Genomic DNA, 15,521 nt, shown 5'->3' on the forward strand with positions numbered 1-15,521 from the left:
AATTAATGTGACCTCTAAATACACGGGCAACAAAACAGGCCTTCATTTTAAGAATGCTTTGCAGTGAACTAAAATTCCAGTGCTTCAGCAAGCTGGCTTCAACATGCTTTACTTCTATTAATGTACCAGCCTTGTGAGGCAATACACTTTAAACCTGTCTGCTAAACTTCTTAATACTATCACTGTACACCCCCTTGCTTAATAAAGGCTCATTATGGAGTGCCCACTGTCAAACCTAACTGATTTAAAAGACAAACAAACAAGGATCCAAAGAACTATAAAGTTTTTGAAAATTTAAAAAGGTTGCCATGGTGGATTCTGAATATTAAGGAATATTCAAACTCAAGGATACATAGGCCTCAATATATATTCACGTGTTCAACCTTCTGAGACCTAAAACGGTAAAAGATCTGACTACTTTCATGTACAAAACATTAAAAAGCATACACACACACGGTTCAGCCTTGACTTACACCTCAGGGTCTTCACCCTCAGCTGCAGGGTCCTTAAACTGGATTTCATCATCATCTTCAGTTTCAAAGGTATCTGTGTCACTAAGTTCCACTAAAAATACAATAAGAGCATACGCTTAAAAATATAAAATCAAGGTGTTACTAGATTAATTGCCTATTTAAAGAAACAATACTGGATTACTACTAAAACACTGAAGTGTACAACAGACTGCTTGTAATCAAACTTCGATTCAACAGTTTCATTCCAAGAAAAATCTTCCCAACTGCAAACACATCACAGAGAACAAACTCACAATGAAACTGCTAAAAGAAGTTCACTGCCAAGTAAGTATTGATCTGATTCCCAATTATCTTACTATTTCTTAAACGACCTAATTGTCATCAGAATCTTCACTCTTACTTAAAACCACATAACTTGATAATAAAATGCACTCTAATAGAGTAAGTAAAATTGCTATCATGTCCAAAATGTGCGTTTAGTGCACTTCCTCTTTTTGGTTACTAGAAGTATTTTCATCTTTCCAAGCTTACTAGAGGAATACTTTTGTCTTTAAAAAATAAAAGGGATATCTTTTAAAAGCACTCTCCACAAAACGCCACAACAGTACTCTGTATACGAAGAAAAACTGAATACTCCTCCACAAAAATCAATACCAGTACCATAACTGTTGTCATCGAGTAGCTGAAACCAGCTATATAATCTCTTAAGCATTGTTAAGAGGCATTCCTTTAACAACTCGTATGTATAAGTCTAGAGCCCGTAAATTTTTCATTCCCCACCAAAAGAATATACTGCAGGAAGATAATCCATTACTAAGTTCTTAATATACTGATATTTAACACATACTTAAAGAGTATTGAAGCATATTTGTAAAAATACATAAAGAGGGAGAATCCTGAAACAACTGCTTCACCTAAACACTAACTAGCAAATGCTATGAGAAGACAGGGAAATGTAAAATCTTTGATAATAACTACCATATTCTGGAAGCTCTCCATAAGCCTTCAGACTTCTAGCTTCATCTGCACTGTACTTTAAGATTACATCTGCTCTGTTATCCTTGGAGAAGAACAAGGAAGGATCAAAATTGGTTATGCAAAGAATCATCAGCTGTCTCATAAATTACTTTCAGATAAACACACTTATGTGAAACCTCACCATTCTCTCACCTTCCTTCTATCATCCGCACACACGCGCGCACACACACACACACACACACACACAAGTCCTCGTGATGAAGTCTGCATGCATGACCAAATAAAATATAGACTAGGAAAATGATGTATATAACGCACTGAATCAAAAGTACGAAAAGGAAACACGGCGGCGGGGCGGGGTGGGGGGGGGAGTGCTGTGGCACTACTGTCCTTGTTCACTCTCTAACACTGTAGTTCTAAGTGAAGGTGGTATTGTTACCCAAGAGAAACCTTTCTATCACCCACAGTTCTTAGAGTATCTTACTGATTCGCATTGTTTGTGGTGATTTAAAAAGATACCTATATTCTCCTAAAACCTGACAGGCTTGGAGTGAAGTCCTTGTGTGTTTATAAAGCTCTTCTGTGTGCTTCTGATGCAAATATGCCTGTGAAGTACTGCCCTAACAAAGTTCACTTTTCTCCATTTTAAAGACGCCCAGTCACTGACAGAGCAAACAATTCTGAATGCTTACAATTAACCTAGAAAAGGCTTAAAGAAAGGCAACTGAAAATATCACAGTCATAAAACTGCAGTGTAGTAGAAAGCAACACTTCTCAAACTATAATGTGCACAAAAAAACATGTAGGTATTGTGTTAAAAGTCTCAGTGCAACTCAGTAGGGAAGAGATTAGCTAATAACGTACTAAGATACTTCCACAGAGTGGGGCTGCTGCTATTATCTTTACAATATGATTTCAGTAACAAGGGTTTGCAATTATCCACAGCAGATTAAAAATCAGAAGAGCTGTTTGTGGCTATCACTTTAAAGTCAGTACCTTAATCCCTTATAGGATTAATATAATTGTGGTTACACTGCCCGTGAAACAAAGAATTAAACTGGGAACTAACAATTTTTCCATTCCATTCCGGGGTTATATGTAGTTCAACTAAAATAAATGGACATGAAAATGATGCACATTTACAGAGTCTATATTTTTACTCAGCACATATGAAAAATGGCAAGGTTATAAATGGATGATCCAGATCACAAAATCATACAAAGGAAAAAAATTCAGTAAAGTTTCAGGATATAAAATCAATATGCAAAAGTCAGTTATAATAGTAATGTGTCCATACTACGCAAAGTAATGTACAGATTCCATGCAATTCCTATAGAAATTCAAGTAGGAGTTATTTTCAGAGACAAAGCTATATGGAACCGCAAACAATCCTAACCACCAAAGCAACCTGGAGGAAGAATAGAGCTGGAGGACACACACTTCCTGCTTTCTAAACACAACTGTCCCAACAATATGTCTCCGGCATTTCACCAGTACTATGGACTCTTGGGACAAAACTCATCACTCAGAAATAAAATTTTTCAAAGACAATCAATTAAAACCCATGAAGGGAACCAAGATCTCAGTGTAGAAAAGACATCCTCTCCAATAAACAGTACTCGGAAAACAATACTTAACATATAATGGACGCCTTTCTTACACCACAAACTGCCTAAAATTACCCTGAAGTAGATCAGAGATTTAAACACAGGCCTGAAACCCTCAAACTACTGGCAAGAGAACGCAGTGCAAAACTACCAGGTGCTGCTCTTGCACTTTGCTTTTTGTATAGGACACCAAAGCCAGAAGCAACACAAGCAAAACCTAGTCAGTGGAACTACATCACACTAAATCACTTTTGCACAGAAAAGGAAATTGTCAACAACAACTACAAAAAGACAGTGTACTAGATCGGTAAAAATATTTGCAAATGTTATGACCAATAAGGGGATAACATCCAATGCAGATAAATCCTGCCATCTGGAGCAACTATGATGAAACCGGGGTGTAGTGTGCCAAGAGAACCAAGTCACACAGAGAAGGCAAACACTGTAGGACCGCATTTATATGTGGAATCAAGACTGAAGACACACTAATCAAAGTTCAGGGATGCTCCTAACCTCTCAGCTTCGAGTCACCTGGATTTTCTGCACGAGCCTGAAATGAAGAGCTATCAGTCGCCTGGCTTAGTATCAAAGGTATACCACTGCAAGCACAGGGCCTGAACGCAGAGGATGAGAGGCCTGCTGGTTTTTAATGAAACCTCAAACACGGGCTGTCTGTGATGTTATAAAGAAGCATCCAGTGGCCACAGGCAAGGAAAAGATTCATGCCTTACACAATCTGTTTCAGAAATCACTCAACAAACAATGGCAAGAAAAAAGCCCTGGGAGAAGAAATCGGATCTCCCGTCTCACCATGTTATATTTGCACTTTTGAGTTTTCAACAAAAACAGAAACAAGAACAAACATGGAACGTACAAAGAAAAAGGAAAATGTGTTCGCTCACATACCAGAAAATACGTAGGCAATACAAAGCATGACTGAGAAAGCCTACAAGCTGGACTTAACAGAGACATTACCTCGGGTAGCATGTGTGAAAAGAAGACAAGAAACAGTGTGCATAATGTGGTTTTAATTGGGAAGAATATTTCACTAGAGAATCAAGACAAACTTATTCTTTAAAAGAAAACTAGTGGAGATAAAAAAGTCGCTTTAATCACTAATAGAACGATCACACCAAAAAAATCAACAGGGAAACAGAAGACTGAAATTTACAAATCAGCACATCTTAATTATTTACAGGAAACATGACTTGATAATAGAATAGAGAGAGAAACATGACCTGATAATAGAATTATTGCACTTAAAATTTAATTGGGCACATGTGATGGGTTTGACAAGGACTTCTGTCTCACAAGTCTTAGTACAAACACTGAGGTCATAGCGGGCAACTAACAAGTAGTTTTTTAAGCATTCATCTCAGATTTATAACATACATTCTAAATCACCTAGTCTATGTCTTACCCTTCTCCTACAAGCCAAAAACCCCCCCTTGGAGATTAGAGGTTTTGCCTGACTTAATTGCATCATCTTACAGCAGTGATTTCTCAAACTGCGATTTGAGACCTTGAAATTTAAAAACTGCAACTGAGAACCCAACATAAATTACTAAATTTTTCTTTTAGTGAGTAATAATGCTAATGAAAATTACTCTCATATGCTACTGTTCTATTTCAGCAAAGGGTAGTTTACAAAAGTATTTAAAAAGCAAAATGGGCGGAGTCCTCTGGCGGTCCAATGACAAGGACTCAGGGCTTCCTCAGATGTATTCTGGGTTCAATCTCTGACTGGGGATCTAAGATCCCACGAGCTTCAGCGCCATCAAAAATTAAAGGAAAAGACAAGTGAAAGGAAAATGAATAATCTAGCTCTGTGAAATATATATCATAAAATATGAAGATACCTTCTCATTTTACTGCAGATACTGAAAACGTCAGCCTGCACCAGAATCACTGAAAACCTAGCACAGAGGCCTGACTACACCTGGACTTTAAAGAAGGACAGAAGGATGAGCTCTAGTATTTATCCAAAATTATAAGAGAATATTTATTACTTATTATATTTAAAATAAAGAAAGAAACAACCAGTCTTCCCACAAAACACATGTACCGTCAGCCAGCCAGAATCCTATCATCTTAAACACTGTGGATCATAACAAATTTGGATGCCAGAAGGATGAGACTCATAACTGGCTAGAACAGGTCAAATGCATTTTATTGCATCATCTAGATACTGATATTAATGATTCTTAAATTCAAGATTATACACTTACACGTAATTCTTACCTGATAGTCTCGAAGACCAACCAATATAATATCTGAAGAATTTATCCAAACCTATAAAAGAAAACTCATGGTATATTGTATGTAAAATGCAAACAATAGTGTTCAATGTAAAGCAATACTTAATACAAAAAATATAATTCATTCGGTCTGTGAAAAATATCTACTAATGAATTATGGCAAAACTACAGATGAGTGTGTGTGTGTATGTGTGTGTGGTCTGTGTGTGTGTTGTGTGTGCATGTGCATGTATGTGTGTATTATCTGTGTGTGTGCTCATGCCTAAGAGCATCTGAATGTACAAGAGCATAGTTCTTTGTCACGTGAATTACTTTTATTTACAAATCACTCTGGACATTTTCAGTTCTTTTCAACAAATGAAAATAAGTCATCTACACAAATATAGTCATCTAGTTACCAGTCGACGTCAATTCAGGTTCCCAAACCACTAACTGGAAGAGAATGACTCAAGAGAACAAAACTGTTTTTTAATCCAAAAAAGTAGGGTTGAAGGAACTTTTAAACAATATGGTCAATCAACGTGCCAAAATTACTAAATAAGATGCTCTACCATGTTCCAATTTCAAATGTTCCTAACAACACATACAGCTGTTCCCACAAAGCAAAGTCTTACCCAGGACCAAATGTTAGGTTTAGTTAACAATTAGACTTCTGTTGTCTGAAAAATAATCTTCAGGTGTTTTATTTTTCTTGCTTTCTTTCTTTCTTTCTTTCACGGCTTACCATTTCCATTTGGTTCATACACGGACTCTGTCTGTTTCCGCAAGAGCAAACATTTCTGGCATAAGTCCAGTCTAGGTGTCACAAATCATTCTTTCTAAATCTAAATCCTAGTATTAAAGTTATCAAGCATTTTCTAATTTTATGCGTTTATATTGCCATATAAATCACTATTCTTGAAGTCTTCAAGAATTCACCAAATTCAGTCACTTGGAAGCACAGATAAATGTTTTAAAGGTAAGCTTTGGACTAAAGGAAAATATACCTCCACACTGACCTTTTTTCTCAAACTTCCTCGGATATGACATATCCTTGTCACACCGTCAAAGCACACTGCTTCCAACCGTGCATTTCCCAACATTTTGGTTACCTGGGCATACTCTTAGGAAGGGGCAAAAAAGAAAAAAGAAAAACAAAACCGTAACATACTGTCCAGTTTTCCTAAAAATGCAACACTTGTGATTAAGTTGGTAACTTCACTGTGAGTGCTAACTTTAGACCAAACCATAATTTAAAACAGAACAAAAGGTTCAAGTATGACAACAAATGAGAGCTGTCTCAGGGGACATATATTAATGTTATCCACAAAAATGGGAGAACTCTTAGGCTCTCAAGCAATGGCTACGGTCTCATTCAGCTAAACTGATGCACTTATCCTCTTGTTTTCCGAGCAAGTAAAATTTGACAAAAGTGAAGCAGTTGATCCAAATTCACAAACGTTATTTCCACGAAAAGCTATCGCTACTGGGTATGTTTAAGTCATCCACTAATTTGAGAAAATCAGTTCAGTCTTTGTCTTCACGACTGCATGCTCCACCTCTGCACACCAAAGTGGCTCACTTCAGACTGCGCCCTACATGCTGGCTTAGCAACCTCTCATGCTGCATATTTGCAAAATCCTGCCTCTCCTTTCCCTCATTAACTCTACTGATAATCAACAGCAGGCTGATCACTAACGAACATTTGCTTGAGGACACGCTGATGCTTATTCTAAAGTCCTTAATATAGTATTTCAAGATAAAGCGTCAAATGCTTAAAGACAATTCTATCTAAGCATAGTCAAGAGGCCACCAGATTCTACTGTCAGTTGAAGACACTGACATAAGCATTAGCCAGCACGGGATGATGTCTTCTTGACTTTAAATGACAAACGCAGGAATCAGAATAGAGAAAGAAACAGGTAGTTAATATAAAGCAGGTACATTACTAAAGGTTTACTAAGGACAAACATTAAAGTGACAGCCACTGCAGCCACGATATTAAAGGCGACTGCTCCTGGACCTTTCAGGTACGATATAAATAAAGTCCCTGATGATTATTCCGTGGAAGTGAGAAATAGATTTAAGGAACTAGATCTGATAGACAGAGTGCCAGATGAACTACAGACAGAGGTTCGTGACATTGTACAGTAGACAGGAAGCAAGACCATCCCCAAGAAAAAGAAATGCAAAAAAAGCAAGATGGCTGTTGAGGCAGCCTTACAAATAGCTATGAAAAGAAGGGAAGTGAAAACAAAGGAGTAAAGGAAAGATATACCCATTTGAATGCAGAGTTCCAAAGAATGGCAAGGAGAGATAAGAAAGCTTTCCTTGGCGACCAGTGCAAGCAAAGAGAGGAAAATAAAAGAATGGAAAAGATTTCTTCAGGACAATTAGAGATACCAAGGGAACGTGTCATGCAAACATGGGCTCCAGAAAAGGCAGAAATGGTATGGACTTAACAGAAGCAGAAGATATTAAGATGAGGTGGCAAGAATACACAGAAGTGCACAAAAATGATCTGCCCGACCCAGATAATCACCAAGGAGTGATCACTCACCTGGAGCCAGACATCTTGGAACGTGAAATCAAGCGGGCCTTAGAAATATCACTACAGACAAAGCTAGTGGAGGTGATGGATTTCCAGCTGAGCTATTTCAAATCCTCAAAGATGATGCTGTGAAAGTGCTGCAGTCAATGTGCCAGCAAATTTGGAATACTCAGCAGGGGCAAGGGGACAGGAAACGTCAGTTTTCTTTCCAATCCCAAAGAAAGGCAACGCCAAAACCTCTCAAAGTACCGCACTGCTGTACTCATCTCATACGCTGGCAAAGTAATGCTCAAAATTCTACAAGCCAGGCTTCAACAATACATGAACTGTGAACTTCCAGATGTTCAAACCTGGTTTTCTAAAGGCAGAGGAACGGAGATCAAATTGCCAACATCCACTGGATCATGGAAAAAGCAAGAGAGTTCCAGAAGAACATCTATTTCTGCTTTACTGACTATGCCAGAGCCTTTGACTGTGCGAATCACAATAAACTGTGGACAATTCAAAAAAGTTGGGAATACCAGCCCACCTGACCTGCCTCTTGAGAAATCTGTATGCAAGTCAGGAAGCAACAGTTAGTGGTGGATGGGGAACAACAGACTGGTTCCAAGTAGGAAAAGGAGCACATCTAGGCTGTACATTGTCAACCTGCCTATGTAACTTCTATGCAGAGTACATCACGAGAAATGCTGGGCTGGATGAAGCACAAGGTGGAATCAAGACTGCCGGCAAAAAATTCAATAATCTCAGATATGCAGATGACAGCACCCTTGAGGAAAGATCCTCTTTATGAGAGTGAAAGAAGAGAGGGAAAAAGTTGGCTTAAAGCTAAACATTCAGAAAACAAAGATCATGGCTTGCGGTGCCGTCACTTCATGGCAAATACATAGGGAAGAGTGGAAACAGTGGCTGACTTCAGTTTCGGGGCCTTGAAAGCCACTGCAGATGGTGACCGTAAGCATGACATAAAAAGACGCTTGGATGGAAAGTTACAACCAAACTATACAGCATATTGAAAAGCAGAGACATTCCTTTGCCAACAAAGGTGCATCTAGGCAAAGGCTATGGTTTTTCCAGCAGTCATGTATGGATGTGTGAGACAGGACGGTAAAGAAAGCTGAGTGCTGAGGAACTGATGCTCTTGAACTGTGGTGTTGGAGGAGACTCTTGAGAGTCCCTTGGACTGCAAGGAGATCCATCCAGTCCATACTAAAGGAGTTCGGTCCTGGGTGTTCATTGGAAGGACTGATCTTGAAGCTGAAACTCCAATACTTTGGCCACCTGATGTGAAGAGTTGACTCTTTCGCAAAGACCCTGATGTTGGCAAAGATTGAGGACGGGAGGAGAAGGGAACAAGAGAGGATGAGCTGGTTGGATGGCATCACTGACTCAAGGGACATGAGTCTGGCTAAACTCCAGGAGTTGCTGATGGACAGGGAGGCCTGGCTTGCTGCAGTCCACGGCGTTGCAAAGAGTTGGAAATGACTGAGCGACTGAACTGAACTGAACTGCTCCTTGGAAGGAAAGCGATGACAACTCTAGACAGCATGTTAAAAGGCAGAGATATTACTTTGATGACAACGCTCTGTACCGTCAAAGCTCTAGTTCTTCCAGTAGTCATGTATGGATGTGAGAGTTGGGACCATGAAGAGGGCTGAACGCCAAAGAGTTGAAGTGTATCAACTGTAGCGCTGGAGAAGACTCTTCAGAGTCCCTTGGGCAGCAAGGAAATCAAATCAGTCAATCCTAAAGGAGATCAACCCTGAATATTCACTGCAAGGACTGCTGCTGAAGCTCCAATACTTTGGCCACCTGATGCAAAGAGTCGACTGCAAGGAGAAGACCCTGATGTGGGAGGGAAAGCAGGAGGGGAAGAGAACAGGACAACAGAAGATGAGATGGTTGGATGGTATCACAGGATTCAAGGGATATGAGTCTGAGCGAACGCAAGGGTATGGTAAGGACAGGGAACCCAGGTGTACTGCTGTTCACGGGGTCCCGCAAGGGTCACAGACATGGCTTAGTGACTGAGAAACAACTCCCCCAAAGAGATTCTTGTCTCATCTGTCATTATCCTGAAAGGTAAATGGGATTCCAACTATGGACAGTCCCTTGCATCACAGGCCATGAACCCAGCTTAGTACTCAGGGCTGCTACACAGGAGAAAAGAACAAAGAAAAGATAATGATAATTTAAAGACTGGCCCTGAAACACACTTCTAACGTAAGGAAAAAATATGAAGGTCAAAGACCAGATTATCTTTAGAAACACATCATGTTTCAAATAATCAATAAAAATATTTGTGTTTGTTCCTGAGCGTGTGTGTGTGTGTGTGTGTGTGTGTGTGTGTTTAGTGACTTGCACTATGCAGGAATAACTACATGGCTTTGTTATGAAGTGCTGGAAATGACTGAAACAAATGGACAAATGTTTATGGTGGTTATATATACACCAGCTCAACAACAGAGAATAGAATTTTCAATTGAGAGAAAGGTATGCACAAGAACTGAACAATATGCTAACTTCAATTCATTTCAACATCCACATATGGCTCCTGGCTATTCCTGAACAGGGGTTTGCCCAGTGGCTCAGCCGTGAAGAATCCACCTGCAAAAGCAAGAGACAAAGGAGACAACGCACTAGACTTCTGGGCCAGGATGAGCCTGTGGAGAAGCAAATGGCAACATACTCCAGTATTCTTGCCTGGAGAATCCTGTGGACACAGGAGCCAGGTGGGCTACAGTCCCCGAGATCTCAAAAGAGTCAGATGTGACTAAGCGCAAACATTGGGGCTAGAACCGAGTACCTACCAAGTGACAGTATAATGCTAAGGTTAAATTTCCTGTGACCATGCTACTGGAGTTACATAGGAGAAAGGCTTCGCTCTTACGAGATGGAATATTTAGGGCTAAAGTCCATAACTGTATGTAACGAGACCCGCCTAGAAGAAAGTTTAATATGTTAGGAGGACTTTGACAAAGGAGGCAAGAATATACAGTGGAAAAAAGACAACCTCTTTTAACAAGTCGTGCTGGGAAAACTGGTCAACCACTTGTAAAAGAATGAAACGAGAACACCTTCTAACACCATACACAAAACTAAACTCCAATGCAGTAAGGATCTAAATGTAAGACCAGAAACTATAAAACTCCCAGAGGAGAACATAGGCAAAACACTCTCCGACATAAATCACAGCAGGATCCTCTATGACCCACCTCCCAGAATATTGGAAATAAAAGCAAAAAGAAACAAATGGGACCTAATGAAACTTAAAAGCTTTTGCACAACAAAGAAACTATCAGCAAGGTGAAAAGACAGCCCTCAGATTGGGAGAAAATAATAGCAAACGAAGCAACAGACAAAGGATTAATCTCAGAAATATACAAGCAACTCCTGCAGCTCAATTCCAGAAAAATAAATGACCCAATCAACAAATGGGCCAAAGAACTAAACAGACATTTCTCCAAAGAAGACATACAGATGGCTAACAAACACATGAGAAGATGCTCAACATCACTCATTATCAGAGAAATGCAAATCAAAACCACAGTGAGGCACCATTACACGCCAGTCAGGATGGCTGCTATCCAAAAGTCTACAAGCAATAAATGCTGGAGAGGGTGTGGAGAAAAGGGAACCCTCTTACACTGCTGGTGGGAATGCAAACTAGTACAGCTGCTATGGAGAACAGTGTGGAGATGTCTTTAAAAACTGGAAATAGAACTGCCATATGACCCAGCAATCCCACTTCTGGACATACACACGGAGGGAACCAGATCTCAAAGAGACACATGCACCCCAGTGTTCATCGCAGCGCTGTTTATAATAGCCAGGACATGGAAGCAACCCAGATGTCCATCAGCAGAGGAATGGATAAGGAAGCTGTGGTACATATACACCATGGAATATTACTCAGCCATTAAAAAGAATTCATTTGAATCAGTTCTAATGAGATGGATGAAACTGGAGCCCATTATACAGAGTGAAGAAAGCCAGAAAGATAAAGACCAATACAGTATACTAATGCATATATATGGAATTTAGAAAGCTGGTAACCATAACCCTACATGCAACACAGAAAGAGAGACACAGATGTACAGAACAGGCTTTTGGACTCTGTGCGAGAAGGCGAGGGTGGGATGTTTTGAGAGAACAGCATCAAAACATGTATAATATCAAGGGTCAAACAGATCACCAGCCCATGTTGGATGCATGAGACAAGTGCTCGGGGCTGGTGCACTGGGAAGACCCAGAGGGATCGGGTGGAGAGAGAGGTGGGAGCGGGGGTTGGGGTGGGGGAATACATGTATATCCATGGCTGATTCATGCCAATGTATGGCAAACACCACTACAATACTGTAAAGTAATTAGCCTCCAACTAATAAAAATAAATGAAAAAACAAACAAACAAACAAAATGTTAGGAGGAAAATGTGCATGTTCCAAAAGAAAGAATAGAAGAAAGCACTGAAAATTAGTGAGTCTAAGTTATAAACAAAATATGGGAGTTGCACTCATATTTCATCTCCTCTGTGGGCTTAGCTAAATATGAAAGGGGAAAAAGTAAGTGCTTCAGTCAGTTATTTTACTCTTATTTTAGTCTGCACTTACTCAAGTAAGAGAGAGTCAACTATTCTGTTACTTTATTAAATATGATCATGCACTAGTGACATTGGAGTACTGAGGGGCTGAGGTCTTGGCATGGATTTCTCATAGTCTACTGAAAAATGAGTGCAAAAGTAGGCGATTTTCAATGTTGGCAGCCAGGCTTACTCTGCTCCAAACACTACAATTCACTGTCATTTATACCATGGTTATCCACAGAATAAAAACAGGACACCTTGTTTACAGAAATGCCACATTGTAAACCTGCATGAGAAAAGAAATAGTGTACAATAAATTAATACAGAAATTATGGAGAAATATAGGGCACTGTAAATGGGGAAAAGATGGAGATACGAGGGGCTTCCGTCGTGGCTCAGGGGTAGGGAATCCACCTGCCAATACAGCAGACACTGGTCTGACCCCTGGTCCAGGATGAACTCACATGCCTCCCAAAGACTGAGCCCCTGTGCCACAGCTATTGCGCCTGTGCTCTACAGCCTAGAAGCTGCAACTACTGAGCCCATGCACTGCAACTACTGAAGCCTGGTCTCCCAAGAGCCTCTGCTCCACAAGTGGAGAGGGCACCCCGATGGGAAGCTCGTGCATTGCAGCTACAGAGCAGCCCCTGCTGTCCTCATCGAAAGAAAAGCCCATGCGCAGTAAAGAAGGCCCAGCACAGCAAAAAAAAAAACCAAAAAGAAAAACACATAAGCAGATAAAAATCGTTTAGATGAAGAAAAAACAAGGGAGTTATGAGACAACTCCTCAGCATTATGACTAAGACATGTTTCAGATCAAACTGTGAAATTCACATTACCAGAAAAGGTATAAGTAAAGAATTCTTACCTTGTCCATCTTCTTTAAAGACTAGGTTTCTATTTTTATATTCATTCTCCTTCTTACCCTTACGCTTGTTTCTGCCTCCTTTACCTAAGTGATTAAAAAAGTGAATAAAAATTGAAATCTAATCATCTGTATAATAGTTTACAAACTCAACTGTAAAACAAACAAACGTAAGCTTTGAAACTTTACAAAAACACAGGGGAACAAACAGGTTATCATTTAAATAGCAGGAAAATATTAACAGACCTCAAAAGAGATTTACAATTTAACCTAACTTGCTTACCGATTAGCTGCTTACAAATTGCCAATGACGTTCTTCTAAATCGCTGTATCAACCACATAACACATTACCAGAGATAACCATTAGCATTTTTATTATCCATGCTTTCCACTTAAACCTGGATTCTATACATTCTCTTCCACAATTTACTTTCCAATTAATAAACCGAGACTACTCCATATATCTGTAAAGGAATGGAAACTGAAAAATCATATGTAGAAACGTCTTCAGTTTGGCATGAGCGTTAGCAGCTGGTTTAAAAGTCCCACAGAAGGAAGACGGGAGCCACCCAAGGCTGGACTGAAGATAACATTAACAAAAATGTATTGAACATCTATTAAGCACCAAGCTGTACTAAGTCAGCATTCATAAAGTCAGTCCTATTCTCTTCAGGATACACAACCCAATGTGGGCATCTGAAACTTCATTCCTAAAAACAGAGGAGGAAACAAGGACTGTTTCTCTTGTTACAAATGCACACTTATTTGTAAGCTAAAAGTGAATTAAATAGATTAGAAAAAAACAAGTAGAAGTGGTTTGTAATTTACCTAACACATTATGAAAAAGAGGTTTCTAGAGTTTGCCTGGATAGTTAGCAGGAAAACATTTGCTTGCTAGAGAAAGGCTGTGCCAGTTGGTTTGGGGAATGTAGAGAGCACTGAACTCAAAGGTGAAAAATTTGACCCAATGTGGCAAACCTTAAGGAAGCCTTGAGAGCTAACATGAAGTGTCAGGAATGAATAATGAAGAGAGGTTTGCCTCTCGTGCAATGTGAAATGTGGTGCTACTCTGAAGGAGATATTCTCACTCCTAGCAGTTCCAGTTTGCCAGGAGGCATTACAAGAATATTAAACATGACACAAGAACAACTCAGGTCTCTAAAAAGGAGAATTCAAGGACTGACTGTCCCAGGGCTCTGCTTCAGTTAGTTTAGAAGTACCGTTTTGGAAGTTACAAGCAGAAGTACTGTCAAATCTGGTTATTTGTGAACTGTCTGACTCAGAATAAAGACAAATAGAAATACACAGTGCCAGCATCTATTTTACTGGATAAGAAGGCTGAACACGTTGGGATATGTGTGCGTTCTAAAGAAGGTTAAGGTTTGTGACAGGCAGAAGAAAGTAAACTGGCAGACATGAACCTAAACGTGCAACAGCGTTTTGCCTCCGTGTTTGCAAAGCAGTCTTTTCACCAGTAGTCAACCGCGCACAAAGTAAACTACTGACAAGTATTTACTAGACCCAAAGAGAGAATCAGTGTGTCACAAACAACAGCTAAGGGAGAGTCTTCGGAAGGGATGAAAGCCTCAGGGACGAAGCCTCAGCTGCCCGAAAGTAGCCTTCTGCCAGTTTACTACCGGCCTGCAGTTAAACTGGCATGAATCCAAAACTAATCGTATTTTCAGCTCCGTGTAAAACTGACAAAAGCGGAGAGGAAATTATCCCGCTCTGTCTACAGAGCGGGAGGAAGCAGGAGCCGCTTCCTAGCTCCTCTGTGGACTGTGGAGTCCGCTCAAAGACCTCAGCCAACCACACGACGGAGAAACTACCACTGACCGCGGCAGAGCAGACCCTGGTGCCGGGAAGCCGAGTCATTACCTTTATTCTTGGGCATAGCTGCAACGGCAGGCTCACTGTTTCCAAGCAGCTTCCGGTGCCGCTGCCGCTGGCAGGTAATCCTCCGAGGTTTCCAAGGAGCTAACCTACACACTCCGACTTGAGAACTCGCGCGAGAAATCGGAGCGCAGCCACGCCTAGCGGCAGCAAAATGGCGACCCAGCCAGTGTCACGTGGTTAACGTCACTTTCCCCGCCTCTGACGCTATGGGCCTATCCTCCAAGCACATTCTCTTCCGCCCTACGGAGCACGTGTAGTCCAAACCCACTGACTTCCTGGCACTCAACAATGTGAGGGACGCTGTGACAGATTGCAGTAGACAGGTATAGATT

General features: G+C 40.3%; 1 protein-coding gene across 1 annotated transcript; it reads right to left on the minus strand.

The window, feature by feature from the left end:
* Nucleotides 1-469: 469 nt before the first annotated feature.
* Nucleotides 470-15,187, minus strand: LOC133053604 (eukaryotic translation initiation factor 1A, Y-chromosomal-like). The gene is made up of 6 exons (XM_061138156.1): nt 15,172-15,187; nt 13,297-13,380; nt 6,315-6,418; nt 5,300-5,350; nt 1,452-1,533; nt 470-564 (listed from the first exon to the last, which is right to left on the minus strand). Exons 1-6 carry the CDS (start codon nt 15,185-15,187, stop codon nt 470-472), a joined length of 432 nt encoding a protein of 143 aa, XP_060994139.1.
* Between the last annotated feature and the right edge of the window lie 334 nt (nt 15,188-15,521).

The sequence above is a fragment of the Dama dama genome, chromosome Y, assembly GCF_033118175.1.
Source record: "Dama dama isolate Ldn47 chromosome Y, ASM3311817v1, whole genome shotgun sequence".
Classification (NCBI taxonomy): Eukaryota; Metazoa; Chordata; class Mammalia; order Artiodactyla; family Cervidae; genus Dama; species Dama dama.

Excerpts from the sequence above, each read along its gene's own strand:
- LOC133053604 (XM_061138156.1), bottom strand. Across the intron at positions 6,419-13,296 it reads CTTTAAAGAAGATGGACAAG|AGTATGCCCAGGTAACCAAA; the intron begins GTAAGAATTCTT and ends CCCCTTCCTAAG. Across the intron at positions 1,534-5,299 it reads TTGGTCTTCGAGACTATCAG|GATAACAGAGCAGATGTAAT; the intron begins GTAAGAATTACG and ends TTCTTCTCCAAG.